A 24793-nucleotide genomic window follows, 5' to 3' on the forward strand; every position below is an offset into this window, starting at 1 on the left:
CTCACTTTGTTTTTGGGGTCCTTAAGGTTGAACATGAGCGACCTGTACTTGTTTTTGTACTTGCTGTCCGTGCTCAGGCAGAGCTTGAACATCTCCTTTTCAATGGCAAAAGACAGCCGCGCCACCTCACTCTCAGTCATCTTCAGATCGTCACTGTCACTCACTCTGTCAAAAAAAAAAAAAAGCACAACAGGTGTTTGAAATATTGGACGGAGCGAGGGGGTGTTTTAAGGAAACTCACCTCTTATACAGAATATCTGTCAGGGAGCGACGAATGTTTTGCCTCATCTGGTGGTTGGCGGGAGGGGGCATGGTAGATGCAGGGGGTGCTGAAGCTGGATGGTGAGGTCTTGGGGAAGAAGAGTGGCTGGGCGGAACTGACGAAACCGGAGATGATGGGACTCTCGGCGATGACTGACTGAGGGGTGGAGCGTCCTTTTGCTGAGGCTGCTTCTTAGGAATGGTGAAGTTGGACTTCCTGACTCTCACCGCTCCTGTGACATGGATGGGTCCTTGCGGGTAAGGCGACGGTGCAGGGGCAGTGGTGGTTGTTGACCGCAGTTTCTTAGATTTTATTGCAGATGTACTGGGAGGAGTTGCAGGCCTTTTGGTTGACTTGGAAGTGGCGGACTGAGGAGGCTTCTTGCCTTTGTTGGACACCTTGGACGACCTGGTGGTCATTGTCTTCTTCACTTTAACCGGGGGCTTGGACTCAGAGGGAGGTTCCTCATGAGTTGGAGCTGCTTCCTTAGTCTTCACTTCTTTGGCGGGAGCTGAAAATCACAAGATACCAAACATCACAATAATGCTAAATTACTTATACCGAAAACATTTCATGACAACACCAATACCACAACTAAGTATGTGATAATTGAACAGAGCCTGGATTGCGTACTTAAACATAACCAATACTTATTTGCGGCCGCAGCAAAGAGAACATGCTTTGTAAGTCCATTATGGTCAAGGTTTTCCGTTGTAAAATTTAAAAGAATAATTTCATGCTATTACATAAGTGTGAATGACGCAAAATATTTGCCATAAGTAATCAACCAGCTGGGAACTTTGGACTTTAAACTATACCTATTAATAAATCACAATGTTGTACACCCACTATGAAACTTTGGTTGATTAAATAAAAATGACTTCTTAAACTCAACACCTTTGTCCATGATCTCTAACATCACTCCCTAATAATCCCACTTTATAGGTTTACAGAAGGAGATACTCACAAAAGCAACTGTGGTTAATTCTCATGATCATCATGATGAATCATGATTCCACATTCCCAACAAATAAAACAAGTAGGTGTGAAAGCCAATTAAACCATGTTCATATTAATTGAGCAGAACAGTGACCCATACACTTCCATTAGATTAAAAGCCAACCACTAGTTTGTTGCATTTTCAAACTGGGAAAATGTGTCCACCTTTTCCTGCGACTATGGAAAACATGTTAATTTATCCATAAAATGGCGTATCACATCCTCAAGTCGCCAATCCGAAGAAAAAAGGATCCACGCGCCACGTGTGATAGGCCTCCGTTCAAATGGTGGCCAACCCTTGGTGGATCTTTGAGTTGGTAAAATGACCGTCGATCTTCCACCATGCCTCTCAACTTCTCTGCAGCCTCTCCAAGTAGTCTTGGCTTTCCTCTGCACCGTGGATGGGATCAACCAGCAGCTCTCATGTCATCTGGGGCGATCATCTTCCCATCCACCCTCTTGAGTTGGATGAGATCAACCAGCAGCTCTCATGTCACCTGCAGCGACCATCTTCCCATCCACCCTCGAGTTGGATGAGCTCAACCAGCAGCTCTCATGTCACCTGCAGCGACCATCTTCACATCCACCCTCTTGAGTTTAACAGATGCAGATGAAAATTCTTGTTTGATTGAAACCTAACAGGCTATCCAACAGCAAGCCAAGACTGCTCAGAAATCAATCAATGAAGGCATCCAAAAATCTGTCACATCTTTTTATTTTAAGCCACTTTCCCAAGATAAGTGATGCATTCGATGTTATGAGTTCAAAGGTTTTTTTTTTTTTTTTTTAAAGGTCACCAAAGCATCAGCCTATAGGGGAAAAGAATGCAACTTGATGACAAATTCATTAATCAGCCTGAAAGAGGGCGGGAGAAACGTGTTAGACCTACCTGCTTATAAACTCACGTGAGGAAATCAAGACTAACAAAATGACCCTCCACACAGACACCCACCCAACTATCCAACCAAAGCATGATTTAATGGGGGTTTTATCTGAAGTGGGTCCAGCAGAAGCTTAACCCTCTTCATCTAGCTGACAAATTACAAGGCGGCACAATTAGTCACTGCCATAAACCTAATGTTTCATATCAGGGAGAACCTTATAGTAGGTAACCTTTAAAATTATCTGATGTGGAGGATCTGCCCTATTTTGATAATTATGTCATACTCACCCAGACGCCAGAGTGTACACTTACCTTTTTAGCAGCAGCCACTATCCCATCCAGAGGCACATGCTTACATCATCAAAACAACACTTAACAAGTCATGTTTACGTCTGCCACAGAGAAGTTCTTCTATAAACTTCTATACACGGAACCAACCGTTTTAGGTCATTAGCAGGAAAGGAACAACATTTAGGGTAGCAAAACAATGAAATGCTTTCAACAAAAAAACCCTCAAAGAGATACATACACTTTTTGTTTAACACTGTTGCAGATATGGGTGTAGTCTTTTCTGGTGGTACTGCAATGTAATTATGGTCGCTGAACCAGGACGCAGTGGAAGGCGACGGACGCTGTTCCACCGCATGCGCATCGTCTTCGTCCTCATCCGGACTGCGGTTGACACCTCCATCGCGCTCCGTGTCATCCTTGACGTCCTTCGGGCTCTTATTCCCGCTGGCAGCTCCGCTCTGGATGGGATCGAGTAAAAATGAAGCATGTTCAAAGAGTATACTGACAGCAAATGGGGAGTAGTACATGAAAGCTTGCTTGGGGGCTTCTAAAGATGGGAGTCCTGCAGTCTGCTAGGGAAATCTGTCAGTCAATTCATCACAGTGCAATCACAGCAAACGCTAGGTAGGCAAAACTAAAATTCCGGACACGATTGCTAAGAAACAAAGCTGTTGACATGCTGACAATTTATTGTCTTAAATTTCTTCTGATTAGGTAAGCAATTCAAAATAAGCGCTTATACTCCACTCAATCAACAACTCCACCACAAACTGCCTCATTTAAGACATACACCACATACTCTACTCAGTGGCCTAGATATTAGAGCAGGGGTCAGGAACCTTTTTGGCTGAGAGAGCCATACAAGCCAAATATTTTTAAAAGTATTTCCGTGACAGCCATAAAATATATTTTTTAAAGACTGAATACAACTAAATGCGTGCATTTTTAAGAAAGACCAACATTTTTAGAGTATAATAAGTCTCTTATTCTTTTTAATAACATTGTTATTCTGAGGCTAACCAACAAAAAAAATAAACTACTTCTTACCATTAATGCGACTTCTTGAACAGGTGCGGTAGAAACCGGATGGATGGATTAAAATGCATGAGAAAGTTTTGTTTTGAACGTTTTTTTAACATCGTGAATACCAGCGGAATTAATTATTACTTATTGTGTTACGCAATGTCAGCTAAGATTTATCTAAGAGCCAGGTGCAGTCATCAAAACAGCCACATTTGGCTCTAGAGCCATATGTTCCCTACCCCTGGGTTAGAGTGTCCGCCTTGAGATCGGTAGATCGCGAGTTCAAACCCCAGCCGAGTCATACCAAAGACTAGAAAAAAATGGGACCCATTACCTCCCTGCTTGGCACTCAGCATCAAGGGTTGGAATTGGGGGTTAAATCAACATAAATGATTCCCGGGCGTGGCACTGCTGCTGCCCACTGCTCCCCTCACTTCCCAGGGGATGATCAAGGGGATGGGTCAAATGCAGAGGACAAATTTCACCACACCTAGTGTGTGTGTGTGACAATCATTGGTACTTTAACTTAACTTATAAAATATGGATTAACAAAGGAAATAGTGTAGCCGACATCACCCACTTGAGATGTTGTCCCTTATTCATATACAGTACAGGCTTAAAGTTTGGACACACCTTCTCATTCAATGTGTTTTCTTTATTTTCATGACTATTTACATTACTGGGGGGGGGCAGTACATCTAAGGACAGTTCCAGACTGGAGAAACTGATCAGGCGGGCCGGTTTTACGATCAGAATAAACCCGGACTCACTGGTGATGGTGGCAGAGAAGAGGACTGTTGAAAAAACAGTGAGCATCCTGGATGATGCCAGTCACCCTCTGCATACTTTTATCAGTAGCCAGAGGAGCCTGTTCAGTGCTTGACTCCTTCATACAAAGTGCAGGACTAATAGACTAAAAAACTCCTTCGTCCCTCCCGCCATTAGGCTGTACAACTCCTCTCCGGGGGGATGTGGGGGTAATAGGATGACAGGGAATGCAAAAAAAATAACAGTGCAATACTTGTTCATAACATGGTCACTACTGCCTAGTTTCTCTTGTTATATTCTTGTTTTACCGTTATATTTTTATTCTCATTGTTGCTTTTTATTTGTATTCTTATTTTAATAGGTTTATATTTTGTTTCCATTCACACCATCATTATTTACCTTTTACTTTTTAAAATTCATCTCAATTCTGTACACTGCTGCTGGAATTTTTATTGTCCTGAGGGAACTCTCCTGAAGGAATCAATAAAGTACAATCTATCCGTCACTAAAGGCATCAAAACTATGAATGCAAACGAGTTGTTATGCACTTAACAAAAAAAGGAGCAATAACTGAAAACATGATTTATATTCTAGATTGCTCTGATTACTGTTTTGCACATTTTTGGCATTCTCTCGATGAGCTTCAAGAGGTAGTCACCCGAAAGGGTTTTCACTTCACGGGTGTCATAGTTTTTATGCCTTTAGTGACAATCTACAATGCAAATAGTCATGAAAATGAAGAAAACACATTGAAATAAGATGGTTTGTCCAAACTTTTGGCCTGTACTGTATATGAATAAGGGACCTGTCAAGTGGGTTATGACTAAAACTCCACATAAACTGTAATTTCCGTGTATTTTATTGTGAGCACTGCTAACTAGAACCATCCCAAAAGAGATCATTTGGAAGGGTAACCAGGACTAATTTCTGTGCAGTGATATATTACTGAAGGACATATAACTAATACAGCTACCAATGAATTTTGACTACAAGTGAGCAATAGTGTGCTAAAATGCTAACGTTGAAGTTATGTTATGGCGGCATGGCGTAGTCGTAGTGGGTAGAGCGGCCGTGCCAGAAACCTGAGGGTTGCAGGTTCGCTTCCCACCTATTGACATCCAAATCGCTGCAGTTGTGTCCTTGGGCAGGACACTTCACCCTTGCCCCCGGTGCCGCTCACACTGGTGAATGATGAATGAATGATTGGTGGTGGTCGGAGGAGCCGTAGGCGCAAACTGGCAGCCACGCTTCCGTCAGTCTACCCCAGGGCAGCTGTGGCTACTGATGTAGCTTACCACCACCAGGTGTGAATGAATGATGGGTTCCCACTTCTCTGTGAGCGCTTTGCGTATCTAACAATAGAAAAGCGCGATATAAATCTAATCCATTATTATTATTATTATAATTACACTATTTCTCACCTACTTGACTGTATTGACAAACAAAAATCTAATCGCTGGTGGTAGCTACATTTTAAAGCTTCTCGATGTTAGGGAAAGCATTACAAGTACTTTTAAGTGTCCATGTTAAAAGTCAAGAACCCAGAGGACTGCAAGTGTTCACACCAACAGCAAATCCAGTGTAGCAGGTCTCCACCTACCTTTTTAAATAGATGCTTAACAGATATATTTTTAAGATAGATTACCATTCAAAGTGGATGTGTCTACTTCCAGATTATTATTAATGGCACGCAGCACCAACAAGTGAGCAGAGTCCAACAAGTGAGCAGAGTGTTAACTACGGTCATGTAAAATGCAAATACAAATTGAATATCAGGCATGCAAACTATAATCACAGCACATTTGACATCACAAAGTGTTCAAAGCCTTTAGTCATACAGTGACAAAATGATAGGAAAAGACAAACAAAGACAAGATACAAAAAAAATACCTTCTATACGTTTACACAAATGTTCTGTGCTTAGAATATAATGTGCAGAGAAATAGGAAATATGAGTAGAATGGGAAAAAAAGCACTGCCATCTCAACAATGGCATTATCCTCAGTTACAACTGTCCACATGTGTTCATAATATTCCAAAGCAGTAAAAGAAGTCATTATTAACATATTCATCTCAACTTAAAACAGTCAAAATTACCTTTGGCGCGGAGTTGGAATTCTGAGGCGTGTCCTTGGGCTCTTTGACGTCAGTGAATGCCTTTACAGTCACGGCGGCGTGCTTCAGGATGCAGTCGTGTCCGCAGTACACAGACTCCGGCTGAGCGCTGTTCTCGCAGCCAGGACCAATGCACTTGGGAAGTGAAGCACTTTCCGGTGTCGGCGTCCCAGTTTTCCCTTCCGCCACCGCCGTTGTGTTCACCTCGATGTTTGAAGCCACCTTCTGCTCCATCTCTGGTGCTTTCAGCTCTGGTGCGGAGGCTGCTTGTTTCACTGGCGTTGGCGCCCCCTTCTGGACAGCGGTCGGCTGTGCTGGCTGTTGCTGTAGTGACTGCTTAAGGTCGATACACAACAAAATCAACAGCCACTGATGAGCAAGTTCACTGTAACAAGTTTTAAGAAGCATTTTACATCACAAAAAATAATGGGGACATTCTATCCAACATTTAGGGCAATAATCACTATTCCAGCAAAACAATCAAAACAAAACTTATGAGCCAATTTACATATACAATCACAATACTATTAAGTGTTGCACTCCTGTAGATAATTTATCATTGTTAATCAATCCTGAAACTAGCTCAGATCAGGTTAGGACCTACCGGCTGAAAGATTTTTATCTTCTTTTTCCCCGTTGGGTTTGTGGCCTTCTCAATTCTGCCTTTGATACCAGTGTCCTCGCTTCCAGGCGAAGGTATGGTCACACTCGGACTTGTTGAGGTAGTGAAGTCGGCAAAACCGGCAAAGCCGGCAGACATCTGCAGCACTGACATCTGAAGTGCCGTGCCACCTTTGGGCTTCCCCAAGTCTATGCTCATAGACAGCGTGGAGGTAGCAGGCCGGATCACCTGGCTTTTCTTAGCCGTGCAGTTGGGGCAGATGTAATCCTCACCGTTTCGCTCCATCAGGCGCCCCCGGGCCTCCGTGATGCCCACACAGTCTCCATGGAACCACTCCTCGCAGCGGTCACAGCAGATCATGAACCTAGTGAGCAAGGACACTTGTAATGGCAACAAAGTCTGGTTCTCCTAAATTGCTCTGCTTGTCCACATGACAGTAACGCCGTATCACATGGATATCTTTTAAGGTTGTAAAAAAAAATACACAAAAAGCTAAGAATGTGTGACTTGTGTGCAATTTGATTCTATGATTTTAGCATTCCTAAACATTAGTTTGCCTGTTTTTGGATATGAAGCACTCATGAGCAAGTCTCAGCCAATGTCATTATTACCCAGGCCATATTCAAACAGAATGTCAGTCCGATAAAAATACATAAAAAAGATCAATCATTTCCATAATACCTTAAAAAAGTTTTTTTAAATAACAAACTTATTCAGAATGTTCATCAGCCACTTTAAATCAGTTTGATCAGATCTCGTGTAGGATTTTAACACACAATTTATTGACTTATTGAATCCAGACATTTCAGAACTATATGGTTGATTGGTGGCTGGGGAGAGAGAAGTCTGGGCTTCCCTGCTTAGGCTGCTGCTCCAGTGACCCGAACCTCAGATGAGCGGAAGAAGATGGACGGATGGTTGGTTGATTGGTAACACTAAATTGGCCCTAGTGTGCGAATGTGAGTGTGAATGTTGTCTATACAGTGGGGCAAAAAAGTATTTAGTTAGCCACCGATTGTGCAAGTTCTCCCACTTAAAATGATGACAGAGGTCTGTAATTTTCATCATAGGTACACTTCAACTGTGAGAGACAGAATGTGAAAATAATAAAAAAATCCACGAATTCACATTGTAGGAATTTTAAATAATTTATTTGTAAATTATGGTGGAAAATAAGTATTTGGTCAATAACAAAAATTCAACTCAATACTTTGTAATATAACCTTTGTTGACAATAACAGAGGTCAAACGATTACTGTAGGTCTTTACCAGGTTTGCACACACAGTAGCTGGTATTTTGGCCCATTCCTCTATGCAGATCTTCTCGAGAGCAGTGTTTTGGGGCTGCCGCCGAGCAACACGGACTTTCAACTCCCTCCACAGATTTTCTCTGGGTTTGAGGTCTGGAGACTGGCTAGGCCACTCCAGGATTTTCAAATGCTGCTTACGGAGCCAGTCCTTCGTTGCCCAGGCGGTCTGTTTGTGATCATTGTCATGCTGGACGGAGCCACTCTGTCGTTGCCCAGGCCGTGTGTCTGCTGGGATCATTGATATGCTGGAAGACCCAGCCACGTCTCATCTTTAAAGCTATCACTGATGGAAGGAGGTTTTGGCTCAAAATCTCACGATACATGGCCCCATTCATTCTTTCCTTAACACGGATCAGTCGTCTTGTGCCCTTAGCAGAAAAACAGCCCCAAAGCATGATGCTTCCACACCCATGCTACACAGTAGGTATGGAGTTCTTCCTCCAAACACAACGAGTTTATTCCAAAAAGTTCTGTTTTGGTTTCATCTGAGCATGTGACATTCTCCCAATCCTCTGCTGTATCATCCATGTGCTCTCTGGCAAACTTCAGACGGGCCTGTACTTGCACTGGCTTAAGCAGGGGGACACGTCTGGCACTGCAGGATTTGATTCCCTGTCGGCGTGGTATGTTACTGATGGTAACCTTTGTTACTTTGGCCCCAGCTCTCTGCAGGTCATTCACCAGGTCCCTCCGTGTGTTTCTGGGATTTTTGCTTACTATTCTCATGATCATTTTGACCCCACGGGATGAGATCTTGCGTGGAGCCCCAGATCGAGGGAGATTATCAGTGGTCTTGTATGTCTTCCATTTTCTGATAATTGCTCCCACAGTTGATTTTTTCACACCAAGCTGCTTGCCTATTGTAGATTCACTCTTCCCAGTCTTTTCCTGGTGTCCTTCGACAGCTCTTTGGTCTTGGCCATAGTGGAGTTTGAATTCTGACTGTTTGAGGCTGTGGACAGGTATCTTTTATACAGATAACGAGTTCAAACAGGTTCCATTAATACAGGTAATAAGTGGAGGACAGAAGAGCTTCTTAAATAAGAAGTTACAGGTCTGGGTGAGCCCGAGATCTTCCTTGTTTGAAGTGACCAAATACTTATTTTCCACCATAATTTACAAATAAATTCTTTAAAATTCCTACAATGTGAATTCCTGGATTTTTTTTTTCACATTCTGTCTCTCTCAGTTGAATAGTACCTATGATGAAAATTACAGACCTGTCATCATTTCAAGTGGAAGAATTTACACAATCGGTGGCTGACTAAATCCTTTTTTGCCCCACTGTATGTATTGGCCCTGCGATAAGGTGGCGACTTGTCGAGGGTGTACCCCGCCTTCCACCCGAGTGCAGCTTGGACAGGCTCCAGCAACCCCGACAACGCAAAGAGGGACAAACGGTAGAAAATGGATGGATGGTTTGATGGATGAATCTTAACAAGTGTTGGCTTTAGATTGAGTGGGTGTATAAATCAACATGTCAACTCGCAAGTTTCTTGGTACCTGCTGTTGTGTATTGGGATCTGCATAAGTCTCAGAAATGTCAAATCAAACCCTGGAGGGATTGCGGAAATATTTATAAAACAATCTTGTCATCTTTCAAACTTCCTCTAAACGAGCCCTTTGGAATTTGATCCGTTCTGTGACGATTTTCTGACCTTTAACATAAGCCGATTGCTAACATAGGGAATTGATTCTCAAACTCTGGTACGTGCAACACCCTCTAGTGGTACGCCAAAGAATCACTTGAATTAAGTAGTGTTTTGTTTTCCTATATTCGAACACAATGTTACAGTTCAAACTGTGCGTAATGTTACTGTGCAAAAATATCAAATATACTTGTTAAATAAAACCACTGTTTGTTTTTAATGAATCCTGGGGATAGGTTGATTGGCAACACTAAATTGGCCCTAGTTTGTGAATGTGAGTGTGAATGTTGTCCATCTGTGTTGTCCCTGCGATGATGGACTTAGGCCCAGAACAATACTGTATAGTGGTGTTTGGAGTGCCAAGTGTTTTTTGAGGTGGTACTTTGTGAAAAAAGTTTGCAAACCACAGATGTATGGTATAGATTTACCCAAAGTGTTTTGTGCGAGACCGCCATTGTAGACCACGCTGCAGTCAATCAGCTTCTTGTTTGCTATCCGATTGTTGTGGGGCGGACTGGCGCGTACATGAATCTTTCGGTGTAGTCATTTCTACTACAAAGTAGCGTATAGTTGTAGCATATCTGTCAGTAGCCTCGCTATGGAAGTGCTAAAAAGATGGTGGGGAGCGGACACCACGTAATTAAGACCTGAGGGGATGGTCAGAAAGCGGCTTAAAATTGATGTATGCTCACATTGGACCAAAGCACCACCATTATATGGCATGTGAACAACAAGTATATGGCGCCTTTAAGTTATCTCGACTTTACAAAAGTAATCTGTATTCACACAAATAATTTAATAGAGGACTTAACAGACCTAACAGGAAAATAAATAATTATGTGGATTGCGTTCATAGTTTCACGGAGTTAAAAGCGCTATACTTTGGATTTCTCAAATCCAACTCAGGACTCACAATATCTTCATATGGCAAAGTTGCTCTAAAATCTTACCTGCCGCAGTCGAAAACACCAACAGTACAAAATCAATTACATTTGTTTTGTGTGATTTGAGGCGGTGTTTTAACAGAAGCGCACTATCTTTTAACTCATTCAGAAAATATGACACTGCTTATCTCTCAAATTGGTCAAATCTAACACACTGTGTTGTAATGTAGTGTCTGGCAACGCCTGATTTGAATTGCATGCTGCGTTGATTAAAGGGGCTGTTTGCAATGTTCTCAAAGTTTTTTTAACCAAAACAATTAACACCATGACTTGCTTGCTTATCTTAGATAGCATTTGAAAATATACATGACATTAATATTTTCAGATGTCTATATATTTCACACTTACCAAATTGCATTGAGTACAAATTGAGGGATTAGTCTTGCGTTCAAGCTGTGGTCACTCACCACGGTCTCGTCCACAATCATGCACATGTAGAGCGTCCACATACACAAGAGCAGCCTCACAGAAGCATCCAACAATTTGCAGTACTGTTATTAAAACATCTATCCATTTTCTACTGCTTGTCCTTATTGGGGTCGCGGGGCCTGCTGGAGCTTATCTCAGCTGCACTTGGGCGGAAGGCGGAGTACACTCTGGACAAGTCGCCACCTCATCACAGGGCCAACACAGACAGACAACATTCACATTCACACACTATGGCCAATTTAGTGTTGCCAATCAACATAGCCATAGGTGCATGTTTTTGGACGAGAGCTGTCATTTTCTAATGATATAAAAAGTTAATACAAGTGTGACATACTAAAAGCCGTAAGAGGGTGCAGGATATGCTTAAAACACATTGGAAAGTTAGCACCCCCTAGGTATTTGTGTAAAGATTGCCAACAGCTCCTTTAATTCAGATATTAATTTTGATTTATTCATATGTATAGTCAGATATAGTAAAACTGTATATGTAGTTTGTTTTAAGCTTTTCAAAAAAGATTACATTTTCCATTGTCCTTTATGTACAAAAGCACAAAGTTAATGTCCCAAAGAGAAGCTAAGGTAGCATGATAGACGCAGAAGCCATTAGAAGTTTCAATAGTGTCAATAGTGTTTAATTTGACACCTTTGGATTAAAATCACTTGAAAGACGACAGTCTCCTTTTTTACCATCAAGTGTAGAATTACTACTCTTCCACTCAGGGACGCCGTATGGGAGGGGACTTAAGATAATTCCAACACGATTGTGGAGTCAACAGCTGCCCATAGAAACCCAATGTGATTTTTTTTTTTCATGGGGCGAGAATTTCTGGCAGCACCTCTGCTCTCTTTTAAGTATTTCTAAAATGTGCGCAGTGTTCATTTTGTGAATTACTCTGGTTTGCTGCACATCAGCGTTAATATCCCAGTCTGTGTTTATAAAGAGCAGTTATTGTCCTTGCAAGACCATATTGATATTTTGTCACTCCTACTTTCCATTGTTTTTTATTTTATTCCATCGTCATTTGCTGCTTTAATGTCTTTAATGTCCTCTGTGCTCTTTGATGTTTCCCTCTTACACACATGTAAGAGTGATGTGTACTATGGCTATGAGTTGTTCTTTTCCCTTGTCCTCAGTCTGCACCCCCACTCCAGGGCCTAGGCTAAGACCGATTTTTTATTTTTTTTTATTTTATTTTAATCTATCTACCACTACCCCCCCCCCCCCTGTTCACCTGTATGTCATCTTTTTTTTTTGTAAGGGGCGCTGGAAGCCGGCAGACCCGTCAGCGATCCTGTTCTGTCTCCCTGTAATGTTTGTCTGATCTTGAATGGGATTGTGCTGAAAATTGTAATTTTCCTGACGGAATAAATAAAGTACTATCTAATCTAATCTAATCTACGCTATATGTAGAATTTCATTGTCTGATAATGGCAACAATGGCAAAGGCTTTGTTGTACAGACATTTCTTTGTATAACTTCTGATTTATTTCACAATTTAGCTAGTTTTGCACTTGTAGCAAGCTAAGAATGTCTGGTGACAGAATATGCAGTGGTTGGTATTACCCTAACTGCAGGCAAAATGAGGTCCGACCTTATCAAGTCTGAATGCAATTGTACATTTCAATCTGCTTGCTGGACATTATGACAAAGGTAGGGATATTAACAGCAGTTATAACAATGTGAGAACTGAGCGGTAGCTACATAATGAAGCATTGAAAACAAACCTTTTGTTGTGTTTCTGCCGACAGATGCAATAAAGTGCATTGGGGTCATAGCCTCCATCAGATTCACTGCTTGACGATGAAGAAGACGAGGAAGATGCATCGTCGTCGCTGTCACCCTGTGCTTGAGACTTGTTGCCTGCCTGCCCGGGAGCACCCCCCTTGACAGTGGCAGGGTTCACACTGGCAGCCCTTTTTTTATTAATATATGTTCTAATTGGTCCACGCTTTACCGCCAATCCAGGTTTTTCTGTGCTCTCATCCCCTGTGGTTTTGGTGTGGTCATCATTTCCCACTGTAACATTTTCCTTTGTTTCCTCCTTGTCTTTGGAATCCGACTCAGGGTGGTGCTGTTCCTTACTGGTGCTTCCCTCATCTGTGTTGGAGCTGGGATTAGTCAAGCCCCCAACTTTATCTGCCTCTTTTTCTTGTATCTCAGTGCCATCTCTGCTCTCCTCATTGTCAGAGCTATCTTCATCTTTGACTGAGGCGCTTTTCCGCGTCCATCTGCCAATTCGTTTGGGCCTTGGAGTCTGCTCTCTCGTGCCACTTCGAGTTCTCCTACCGGACGACTCTGGCTTCTCCTCCATTGTCTTTGTGTCCGCGTTTCCATCAAAGCTGGCCTCAGAAGCGGTTTCCGCATCAGTTGGGGTTTGTGAAGGAGGATCTCCGCTTTCCAGAGACGGGGGAGCGCTCTTTCTTAGGGCTCTTTTGGTAGTAGAGAGGAACTCCTCCAGCTTGTCCGTACGCTTTGCCTGCCTGCCACTGCGGCGTACAGGATAGCGTCTCTCGGTGTTGTCAGTTGCTGCCTCCACCGGCATCTCTCGCTTTGCAACAGTGGACCGACGGAACCCCCAAGTTTTCTTTAGTTCGCCGCTGGCTTTGGAAGACTTCTCTATTCTCTGTTCAACCACATTTTCACTTTGTGTTTGGTTTGGCTCGCTGGTCCCCCCTTGACTGTCACCTGTAGACATATGATCACAATGGGAAAAGAAATCACGGCACTAGCTCCATGCACTTTTAAAATCATTATGTAGGGTAATATGACGACAAAGAGGCGGGGAGGGTGCTCAATTGTCTCTTGAATTTCCAAGCAACCAAGTGATTTGGAGATTTTAAAACCTGACACCACAGTTCCACCCAGTACAGTGCAGATATTCACAGCCTGCATTATTAAGGGAAAAGAAGCTCCTTCAAGATACCTTGAGAGCAGTTATCCATACGGTCCTGGCTCTGTTCTGGCTCAGGAGCTACAGTGAACTCTGGGCTCGTATTCTCCTCCATGGATGATGGAGTCAATCACTAATTTCAAACTGAATGTCTAAGAAAAGAGCACAACATGGTCACTAATATGTTGCAATGATGGTTGACCACTTCAGGAGATCACCAGATAATTGGAAAATTAGGTTTGCTGGTTTTAACACCATCCCAAATTATTGAATGCATGACATACAAACTAACCAAATCGATGTCATTTATCAGATGTTTGCCTTCAAAAACAAAATGAGGGCCTTTAGTGTTTTTGCAAAACATCCTTAACAGATTTGCATTAAATCCCACTAGGTTTAAAAACAGACAAGATTCACTACAGGTTTCATCCATTCTCATTACTACAACACGTTGAAATTATTCACTGAAAGCAATCGCAAGTTCTGTATGACCATAATGATCAATTTAAAAAGCTGCAATACACAGCAACAAAAAAAGTTGTCGACATGTAGCTCACACTATAAAATCTCTGTTTATGCATCATTTCTGTAAGTTTATGCATCATTTCTAACAGTCGCCACAATAAAAATTCCTGTCCACGAAATTGCCTTGTGCAAGTTTATGGTGCAAAACTATAGAGTGTTAAGACTAGGGCTTCGCCGATAAAGCGATAGCAATATTTATTGTGATAGACACATAATATCAATTAAAATATTTTTTGGTCGGGAGAAACCGGAAAGGAAGAAGCATGGCACTCGTGGTCTGGTAACCGAGCAAAACAGGAAGTGAGCAATGGGAAGGACATGCTAAACAGCCAATAGCATAACAGTATGAACTTGGTCGCACCATCTTGCTGTCTCGCTATTGATTCTCTGCGTGGAGTGAAAAAATCTGAACACAAATTGGATTTTTTTCAAAAGGACCGTAGTTATTCGCCGCGCTAATCTTTTCCTTTCAACCCTCGTCCGTTCCCTATTCGGATGTACGGAAACAACAGGTAGGAACTAAAGTGCAGGACTGTATGAACAAAATTAATTCCAAAATTTAAAAATGTGCTACCTTGAAATGATCATTTGGTCCAATAATATTTAAATAATAATTACTGCAAAACATACATTTTCGAATAACAACTCAAATTAAATGTTACAGACCACAGCAAACCTGAAAAAAAAGGTCAATTCAGGTTTCCCTGTTTACATTTTTACACCCTGCACTATTTTTTTACACTTAATTTGAAAAAGTTTATAGTGATTTTACAACTATGATTGTTGTCCATAGTTGTGTTGCAAGTTCCTTACCATTCTGATTTGATAAACTGAGGGGATCATAATCAAAGGAAGGTTGCATTTGAAATAAAAACGTTAACATTTAATATATTTTTCTCCTGGTCCATATTTTCCATAGGTCATAAAAAACATCAGTATTATCGGTATCGACCAATATAAAAAGCTGATATCATGATACAGTGCTCTGCCATATTGCCCAGCGATATGTCAAACTGCAACTTCAATTTGTCAAACTGAACAACAAATTGGGATTTAACGATCTCACAGAGAAATAAACTGCAACTTAAAAGTAAGGCATGTCTACACTAAGCCGGATAACGCCTTGAACGAATAATAATTTAGCCTGAGTCCTGTTTCGGCCCCACTTAACTATCGTTTAAGGTCCCTCTCCTTGAATTATTTTTTTTACACGGGTAAGTGCGCCGCGTATTTCTTGAATTTCCGGCTCTTAGCTTTTTATGGACTCACTGATCGTTTACTAACTGGGTTCGGAGAGGAGGTGACGACAAGACCGCGCCCCACACAGGAAGTGACATCAGAAAGAACGCGCCACAGCCGGCTTCATAAAAAAGCGGTTTATGAGGTCCTCTCCAAGGTTTCTCATAGTCAGCATTGTCACTGGCGTCCCACTGGATGTGAATTCTCCCTGCCCACTGGGTGTGAGTTTTCCTTGCCCTTTTGTGGGTTCTTCCGAGGATGTTGTAGTCGTAATGATTTGTGCAGTCCTTTGAGACATTTGTGATTTGGGGCTATATAAATAAACATTGATTGATTGATTGGTTTAGTAACTCGGAGCTAACCACTGGAAATGTTGAGGGGAGTCATCAAGACATGCCTGTGTTTGTCCTTCCGTCTGTACAGACGCTTGTGGAAATCACACATGATTATCTTGAGAGGAAGCTATTGTAGCTATTTGGGATACAACACTTCTCTCAAGACGGCTAGAGAACTTTCGAATGTCCAGGTCAGCTGTGATTCTACTTACTGAAAAACGTTGTCCATTTGTCAAAGAAGAGACAACGAGAGTGCGGGCTACCGTGGGTATGTTAAAAAATGGTTGTGTGTGCTTTGTATTACCTGGACATCGAGGGAAGACTACGGAAAACGGTGAATGCTTTTGGACTGGCAGAGCAGACTATCAGATATTGTCTGCCATGTATGTCGCGGACTCAACGTCTAGGTCCAGAGTATATGAAGTCGAAGTCACCAAAAACGAATGGACAATGAAGGTGAAGGCAAAAGAGTGAGGAGTGTCCTGACCAGATATCTGGATCCCTAGATTGATTGTTGTAAAATGTTCATCACATTGTTTACATTCACATGTCTAATAAAGCTTTGATTAATTTATGATGGCTCAGGGGTGATTCACTACAATAGGGACCCCACAGCACACTGGATTCCAGTTAATTGAAATACCACAACACTGAATATTGTTCAGATAAGTTAAATTTAAGAACTTGCACACAAAACAACAATGGAGTTGACTATGACGTGTGCATTTTCCGCGCATGCGTACTAGGTTGCGTTGCGCCTGCGGGCGGAGGCGGTCTCAAACGGTGGCATTGTTGTGTGAGGATACGGTTATGGTTAGGTGGGATTTAACCTGGATAACCGTAATGTAAACGGGGCCTGAGACAACTGTGCAAATGTGGAAATAGTGACGACATGTTTACAAACCAGAACGTGCCCAAATAAGTTACCTCATGTCAACAATATAAAAATCGTAGACGGTTTCGATTGTATATTTGATAACTATAGCAACATTGACCCTTTTACACAAAGGTGGGATAAAACAATTTTAACTGCGTTGCAGCATACAAAATCGTATTTTGTTCAGACGTTCTATACCTTCGGCTCCAATACAACGACACGCAACCGACCGCAGGGGATTAGAACAGTGGTTCTCAACCTTTTTTCAGTGATGTACCCCCTGTAAACATTTTTTTAATTCAAGTACCCCCAAATAAGAGCAAAGCACTTTTGGTTGAAAAAAAGAGATAAAGAAGTAAAATACAGCACTACGTCATCAGTTTCTGATTTATTAAATTGTATAACAGTGCGAAATATTGCTCATTCGTAGTGGTCTTTCTTAAACTATTTGGGGGAAAAATATATAAAAGTACCGTATTTCCTTGAATTGCCGCAGGGCATATACTATGTGCCTGCCTTGAATTACTGTCGGGTAAACTCGCTTCGCAAAATAATTAGCGCATGCTTAGTATTACCGCTTGGTCAAACTCGTGACGTCACGAGTGACACTTTCGCTGTCATCATTTTCAAAATGGAGGTGGCTGATTTCAATATTGGTAATTTGAAATCGCATAAAGGGAAGAAGATTAAGAGCTATTTATTATGATTTAAGGTCAAAGCTTACATCACACTCAAATTGTTGCTGCATGCCTTTGGTAAGTTCCGAAGTGAGAGGAGGTTTTAAATTAATCAGTGCCCCAGCGGCAATTCAAGGAAATACGGTAACTAAAAACTTGTTGAAAAATAAACAAGTAATTCAATTATAAATAAAGATTTCTACACATAGAAGTAATCATCAACTTAAAGTGCCCTCTTTGGGGATTGTAATAGAAATCCATCTGGAGTCATCAACTTCATTCTAAACATTTTTTCACAAAAAAAAAATATTTTTAACATCAATATTTATGGAACATGTCCACAAAAAAATCTAGCTGTCAACACTGAATATTGCATTGTTGCATTTCTTTTCCCAGTTTATGAACTTACATTCATATTTTGTTTAAGTATTATTCAATAAATATAATTTATAAAGGATTTTTGAATTGTTGCTATTTTTAGAATATTAAAAAAAAATCTCACGTACCCCTTGACATACCTTCAAGTACCCCCAGGGGTACGCATATCCCTTTTCCGGATCACTGGATTAGAACACTCGACCGATATTGCGTCTTTTTGAATTATTGATTGATACTTTTATTAGTGGATTGCAAAGTTAAGTACATATTCCGTACAATTGACCACTAAATGGTAACACCCGAATACGTTTTTCAACTTGTTAAAGGCCTACTGAAACCCACTACTACCGACCACGCAGTATGATAGTTTATATATCAATGATGAAATATTAACATTGCAACACATGCCAATACGGCCGGTTTAGTTTACTAAATTACAATTTTAAATTTCCCGCAGTTTCCTGTTGAAAATGTCGCGGAATGATGACGCATATGATGACGCGTGTTTGTGACGTTATTGGTTGGAGCGGACATATTAACCAGCACCACTTGCGGCTAAAAGTCGTCTCTTTTCATCGCGCAATTACACAGTATTTTGGACATCTGTGTTAATGAATCTTTTGCAATTTGTCCGATTAATAATGGAGAAGTCAAAGTAGAAAGATGGAGTTGGGAAGCCTTAGCCTTTTAGCCACACAAACACACGGTGTATCCTTGTTTAAAATTCCCAGAGGTGAAGCTTTACTATGGATCAGAGCGGTCAAGCGAACATGGATCCCGACCACTTGTCAACCGGCAAGTTTCGGTTAGAAAATTGTGGTAAAAAGTCGCCTCTTACCGGAGATCAGCTGAGCTTGCGCCGTCCATGCAGCTGCCGTGACTTCCACCAGAGACTGGCGTCAACACACCCGTGGACACACCCCTCTGACTATCAGGTACTATTTAACTCACTAAAACACTAGCAACACAATAGAAAAATAAGGGATTTCCCAGAATTTTTATAGTAAATGTGTCTAAAAACATCTGAATCGCTCCCAATAAATCGCCTTTTTTAATAACTTTTTTTTCTTCTTTCTAGTCTTTCACTATCAATATCCTCATGCACAAATCTTTCATCCTCGCTCAAATTAATGGGGAAATTGTCGCTTTCTTGGTGCGAACAGCTCTTGATGCTGGAGGCTCACATTATAAACAATGTGAGGATGTGAGGAGCCCTCGCACCGGTGACGTCATCGTCTGCTACTTCCGGTGTTGGACCGAAATCTGTTACCCATCTGAATTTGTAACTCCAGGGGGCGATGTTCCCATGGCATTTGTTTGATGGTTAAACGGCAAGGCCAAAGAGGAGGACAAGAAGAACGCTTGCGTAAATGGCATAAACTATCTTCATTATAGTATGAGTCCATTGCATCAGCTGTTGATCCTCTCACACACGTACATTTTCCGGATTAAAAGCTATCATTGAATGAAACGTCAGTTGTCAGAATTTCACCATTAATAAATTACACAGCTGATACAATGGATTCAAACTATAATGAAAGTAAGTCATTGTTTTCTAGAATATGTGTAATTTATTAATGCTGAAATTCTGACAACTGATGTTTCAGCATTAAAGGGGAACATTATCACCAGACTTATGTAAGCGTCAATATATACCTTGATGTTGCAGAAAAAAGACCATATATTTTTATAACCGATTTCCGAACTCTAAATAGGTGAATTTTGGCGAATTAAGCGCCTTTCTATAATTCGCTCTCGGAGCGATGACGCCACAGCGTGACGTCAAATAGGTAATCAATCCGCCATTTTCTCAAACACATTATATACGAGTCAAATCAGCTGTTATTTTCTGTTTTTTCGACTGTTTTCCGTACCTTGGAGACCTCATGCCTTGTCGGTGTGTTGTCGGAGGGTTTAACAACACGATCAGCGACGGAATCAAGTTGATTTACGTGGAGTGTGCATCAGTTAGCACAGCATGCTAATTGATGCTAACATGCTATTTAGGCTAGCTGTATGTACATATTCATCGTTTTGCCTCATTTGTGGCTATATTTGCATCCAGCCTTTCCCTCCACCCACATTTAATGCCAAACAAACACATACCAATCGACGGATTCAAGTTGCACCAGTGTCAAAAGATGCGAAAGACTTTCGTTTGGTCTGCACATTTTACCGGCGATGCTACGACAGACGTGGCACAGAGAAATGTGTGGCTATCCTGCGACACTTAAAGTAGATGCATTTCCAACGATAATGTCAACGAAATCACAAAGGTGAGTTTTGTTGATGTTTTTGACTTATGTGCTAATCAGACATATTTGGTCACGGCATTACTGCCAGCTAATCGATGCTAACATGCTATTTAGGCTAGCTGTATGTACATTTGTAGCTATATTTGCATCCAGCCTTTCCCACCACCCACATTTATTGCCAAACAAACACATACCAATCGACAGATTTAAGTTGCTCCAGTGGTCTGGTCAAAAGATGCAATCGTCGGTTAGAAGGCGATCGCCAAATAGCTTCAATAGCTATTCGCTCAAAAGCTTCATTTTTTTCTTCAATTTTGTTTCCCTATCTGCCTGCACACCATCCGTTTCAATACATGCGTAATCTGTTGAATCGCTTAAGCCGCTGAAATCCGAGACTGAATTCAAGCTAATGTCGCTATATCTTGCTGTGCTAACCGACATGTTGTTTGTATTGGCATCACTAGATGACGTCACGGGAAAATGGACGGTGGATTTACAGGTAGCGAAAATCAGGCAATTTAAAGCCTTTTTTCGGGATATTCCATGATGGGTAAAAATTTGAAAAAAACTTCAAAAAATAAAATAAGCCACTGGGAACTGATTTTTATTGGTTTTAACCCTTCTGAAATTGTGATAATGTTACCCTTTAAGGATAGTTTACGACATTTACGCAGGCGTTCTTCTTCTCCTCCTCTTTGGCTATGCTGTTTAACCATCAAACAAACGCCATGGGAACATCGCCACCCGGAGTTACAAATTCCGATGGGTAACAGATTTTGGTACAACACCGGTAAAAGCAGGGCTCTTTTATTAGCGACCAAAAGTTGCGAACTTTATCGTCGATGTTCTCTACTAAATCCTTTCAGCAAAAGTACGGCAATATCGCGAAATGATCAAATATGACATAGAATGGACCGGCTATCCCCATTTGAATAAGAAAATCTCATTTCAGTAGGCCCTTAAAGGCCTACTGAAACCCACTACTACCCACCACGCAGCCTGATAGTTTATATATCAATGATGAAATATTAACATTGCAACACATGCCAATACGGCTTTTTAAGTTTACTAAATTACAATTTTAAATTTCCCGGGAGTTTCGTCTTGGAAACGTCGTGTAATGATGACGTGTACGCAAGACGTCACGCGTTTTTAGGAAGCATGAGCGCTACGCACACACACAGCTAAAAGTCGTCTGCTTTAACGGCATAATTACACAGTATTTTGGAGATCTGTGTTGCTGAATCTTTTGCAATTTGTTCAATTAATATTGGAGAAGTCACAGTAGAAAGATGGAGTTGGGAAGCGTTAGCCTTTAGCCACACAAACACACGGTGATTCCTTGTTTAAAATTCCCGGAGGTGAAAATTTACTATGGATCACAGCGTGGTCAAGCGAACATGAATCCAGACCATTTGTCAACCCGCAGGTTTCGGTGAGAACATTGTGGTTAAAAAGTCGCTTCTTACCGGAGAAAAGCTGAGCTCGGGCCGTCCATGAAGCTGCCGTCGACTTCCCTGAGACATTGGCGTCAACACACCCGTGGACACACCCCTCCGACTATCAGGTAATATCCGACTATCAGGTAATATTTGACTCACTAAAACACTAGCAACACAATAGAAAGATAAGGGATTTCCCAGAACTATCCTAGGAAATGTGTTTAAAAACATCAGAATCCGTCCCAATGCAATCGTGTTTTGTTTTTGCTCGTTTTTTTCCCTTTTTTTTGTAGTCCGTCGCTATCAATATCCTCAAACACGAAACTTTCATCCTCGCTCAAATTAATGGGGAAATTGTCGTTTTCTCGGTCCGTATAGCACTTTTTGTTGGAGGCTCCCATTAAAATCAATGTGAATATGTGAGGAGCCCCCACACTTGCGACGTCATCGTCTGCAACTTCCGGTAGAGGCAGGGCTTCTTTATTAGCGACCAAAAATTGCGAAATTTTTCGCCAATGTTCATTACTAAATCCTTTCAGCAAAAATATGGCAATATCGCGAAATTATCAAGTATGACACATAGAATGGACCTGCTATCCCCGTTTAAATAAGAACATCTCATTTCAGTAGGCCTTTAAATCGGGGTCCACGTTAATCAATTCATGGTAAATTCTGCGTCTCGGTACCGTGCCATGTGACTCGGGGTTATAGTCCAACATTTGGAAGATGGCTCCGGATGACAATCGTATCCAAGCATCACATTCTTAAAAACCCTCGAAAAGCATTTCAACGTGCAAAATATGTCAACAGCATCGTTAATAGCGCGTCTGCTGGCTGATGACGTCGATGGCCCGAGCACGGCCTTTAATACGCGTGATCCAAGAACTACCAAAGACCTTAATCACGGAATATTTAATATCACGTAAAAATGTCAAAACACCATAATCGGTCTTTTTTACTGTTGAAGGAAAAACACGATCATGACTATAAAGCCAGCAGCCTGAGTCCGGAATGGACGCCATCTTTGCTAATCCGTGTTAGCTCGCCTTTAACACGCAGAGTGAAAAACCGGCTTTACTTGAAAAGGTAAACGAGATAAATCCACGGGGACTCGCTCGAAACAATTGGATCGCTCCATGTTTACGTCGCACGTACATATTAGTTGATATTATTTAGGCAACGAGCGATTATGTCGTGATTTGATTTATTCACTTGGAACTCCGCCGTCCACGAGTAGCGGGAGCTAGCGAGCTAGCCAACTAGCTCGTTTCTTTTTGCGGTTAAAACCCATTTTGGACCGCATTTACAAGTCTCATCACACCCGTGGGGATTATTTATGTCAGCGACGATCAACATTAATACAATTTTAATCCGCGTTGATTGGTCAAGTTAACAAATAGTGTAAGCACGTTCAACCTTGTATTAGGTAATCGCAGTAGGCGTCAACCCTGCAAAGTCCCTGGTTGGAAAACAACCCCCATGCATGTCATGTATAGCAATAAAATGCATCTGTAAAAACACGCATAATGTTTCACCCACCTATGCAAGAGAAATAGAGACGACGTGCCCTCGTTTACTCCTCGCTCGGCAAAGCCTCCATTTTCCAAATCCTGCTGCAGCTAGCTGACTGCGCCAGATGGCTGACAGCGTTGCCGAACGCGGGTCGTGGGCACTCAATGGCGCCCCTACCGGCCTGGAGAGGAAACGGCTCTTGCTTGACAAATACAAACGCAGCTCAAACACGAACCTAAATCAATCAATCAATCATCCATCCATCCATCTATTTTCTACCGCTTATTCCCTTTTGGAGTTGCGGGGGGCGCTGGCGCCTATCTCAGCTACAATCGGGCGGAAGGCGGCGTGCACCCTGGACAAATCAAAGTTTATTTCTATAGCCCTAAATCACTAGTGTCTCAAAGGGCTGCACAAACCACAACACAAACCACAACGACATCCTCGGTAGAACCCACATAAGGGCAAGGAAAACTCGCCCCAGTGGGACGTCTGTGACAGTGACAATGATGACTATGAGAAACCTTGGAGAGGACCGCATATGTGGGCAACCCAGCCCCCATGATACTGTGAAAGTTCAATCCATAGTGCAGGGGTGTCCAACTCAAATACAGGGTGGGCCAAAATTTTAAACGGAACAAAGGTTGAGCAAATTAACCTTTTAATAGGGACCCAGACAAGTTTTGCAATAAATATTGAACAAGCAAGGCTTATATAACTTTAGTGACATGCAAAATCCAGTTTCAAATAATAATAATAATACTTAAAATAATATCAATGGCATATCAAATAAAATTTAAATAATAAAAATGTTATGTCTTTTTTTCTATTTGCAATCTTCTGAGGTAAATATAAATTGTTTTCCACAGGCTGATAATACATTTGAAAATAAAATAACAATAATGAATGAACCAAACATTCAAGCCAAACATTCAACGTTAATTATAGGTCAGTTTGCTGGAAGTTTCCCAGAAGCGTTAGTGCTGCAAGGGTTTCTGGGTATTTGTTCTGTTGTGTTACGGTGCGGATGTTCACCCGAAATGTGTTTGTCATTCTTGTTTGGTGTGGGTTCACAGTGTGGCGCATATTTGTAACAGTGCTAAAGTTGTTTATACGGCTACCCTCAGTGTGACCTGTATGACTGTTGACTAAGTATGCGTTGCATTCACTTGTTTGTGTGTGTGTAAAAGCCACAAATATTATGTGACACGCTGTTAGTATGGAGGAAAAGCGGACGTGATGACAGGTTGTAGAGAACGCTAAAGGCAGTGCCTTAAATGCACGCCCCCAATATAGTTGCCCGGGTGGAAATTGGTAGAAATTCGGGAGAATGGTTGCCCCGGGAGATTTTCAGGAGGGGCACTGAA

The 24793-nt window shown here is 41.6% G+C and overlaps 1 protein-coding gene across 5 annotated transcripts in view; it reads right to left on the minus strand.

Moving 5' to 3' along the window:
* LOC133535262 (death-inducer obliterator 1-like) overlaps nucleotides 1-23597 on the minus strand; it is a 44406-nt gene extending 20809 nt beyond the window's left edge. For 2 of the 5 annotated variants that reach the window (XM_061874929.1, XM_061874927.1), the window contains exons 1-8: nucleotides 23454-23597; nucleotides 14220-14338; nucleotides 13021-13981; nucleotides 6946-7327; nucleotides 6324-6677; nucleotides 2674-2893; nucleotides 242-773; nucleotides 6-165 (exon numbers count right to left, since the gene is read on the minus strand). In XM_061874929.1, the coding sequence (XP_061730913.1) occupies nucleotides 6-165; nucleotides 242-773; nucleotides 2674-2893; nucleotides 6324-6677; nucleotides 6946-7327; nucleotides 13021-13981; nucleotides 14220-14301 (2691 nt within the window). In that variant the 5' untranslated portion in view covers nucleotides 14302-14338; nucleotides 23454-23597. The remainder of the gene's footprint in view (nucleotides 1-5; nucleotides 166-241; nucleotides 774-2673; nucleotides 2894-6323; nucleotides 6678-6945; nucleotides 7328-13020; nucleotides 13982-14219; nucleotides 14339-23453) is intronic. The other 3 variants (XM_061874928.1, XM_061874930.1, XM_061874931.1) reach the window with 3 other exon arrangements.
* Nucleotides 23598-24793: the final 1196 nt, after the last annotated feature.

The sequence above is a fragment of the Nerophis ophidion genome, linkage group LG16, assembly GCF_033978795.1.
Source record: "Nerophis ophidion isolate RoL-2023_Sa linkage group LG16, RoL_Noph_v1.0, whole genome shotgun sequence".
Taxonomy (NCBI): domain Eukaryota; kingdom Metazoa; phylum Chordata; class Actinopteri; order Syngnathiformes; family Syngnathidae; genus Nerophis; species Nerophis ophidion.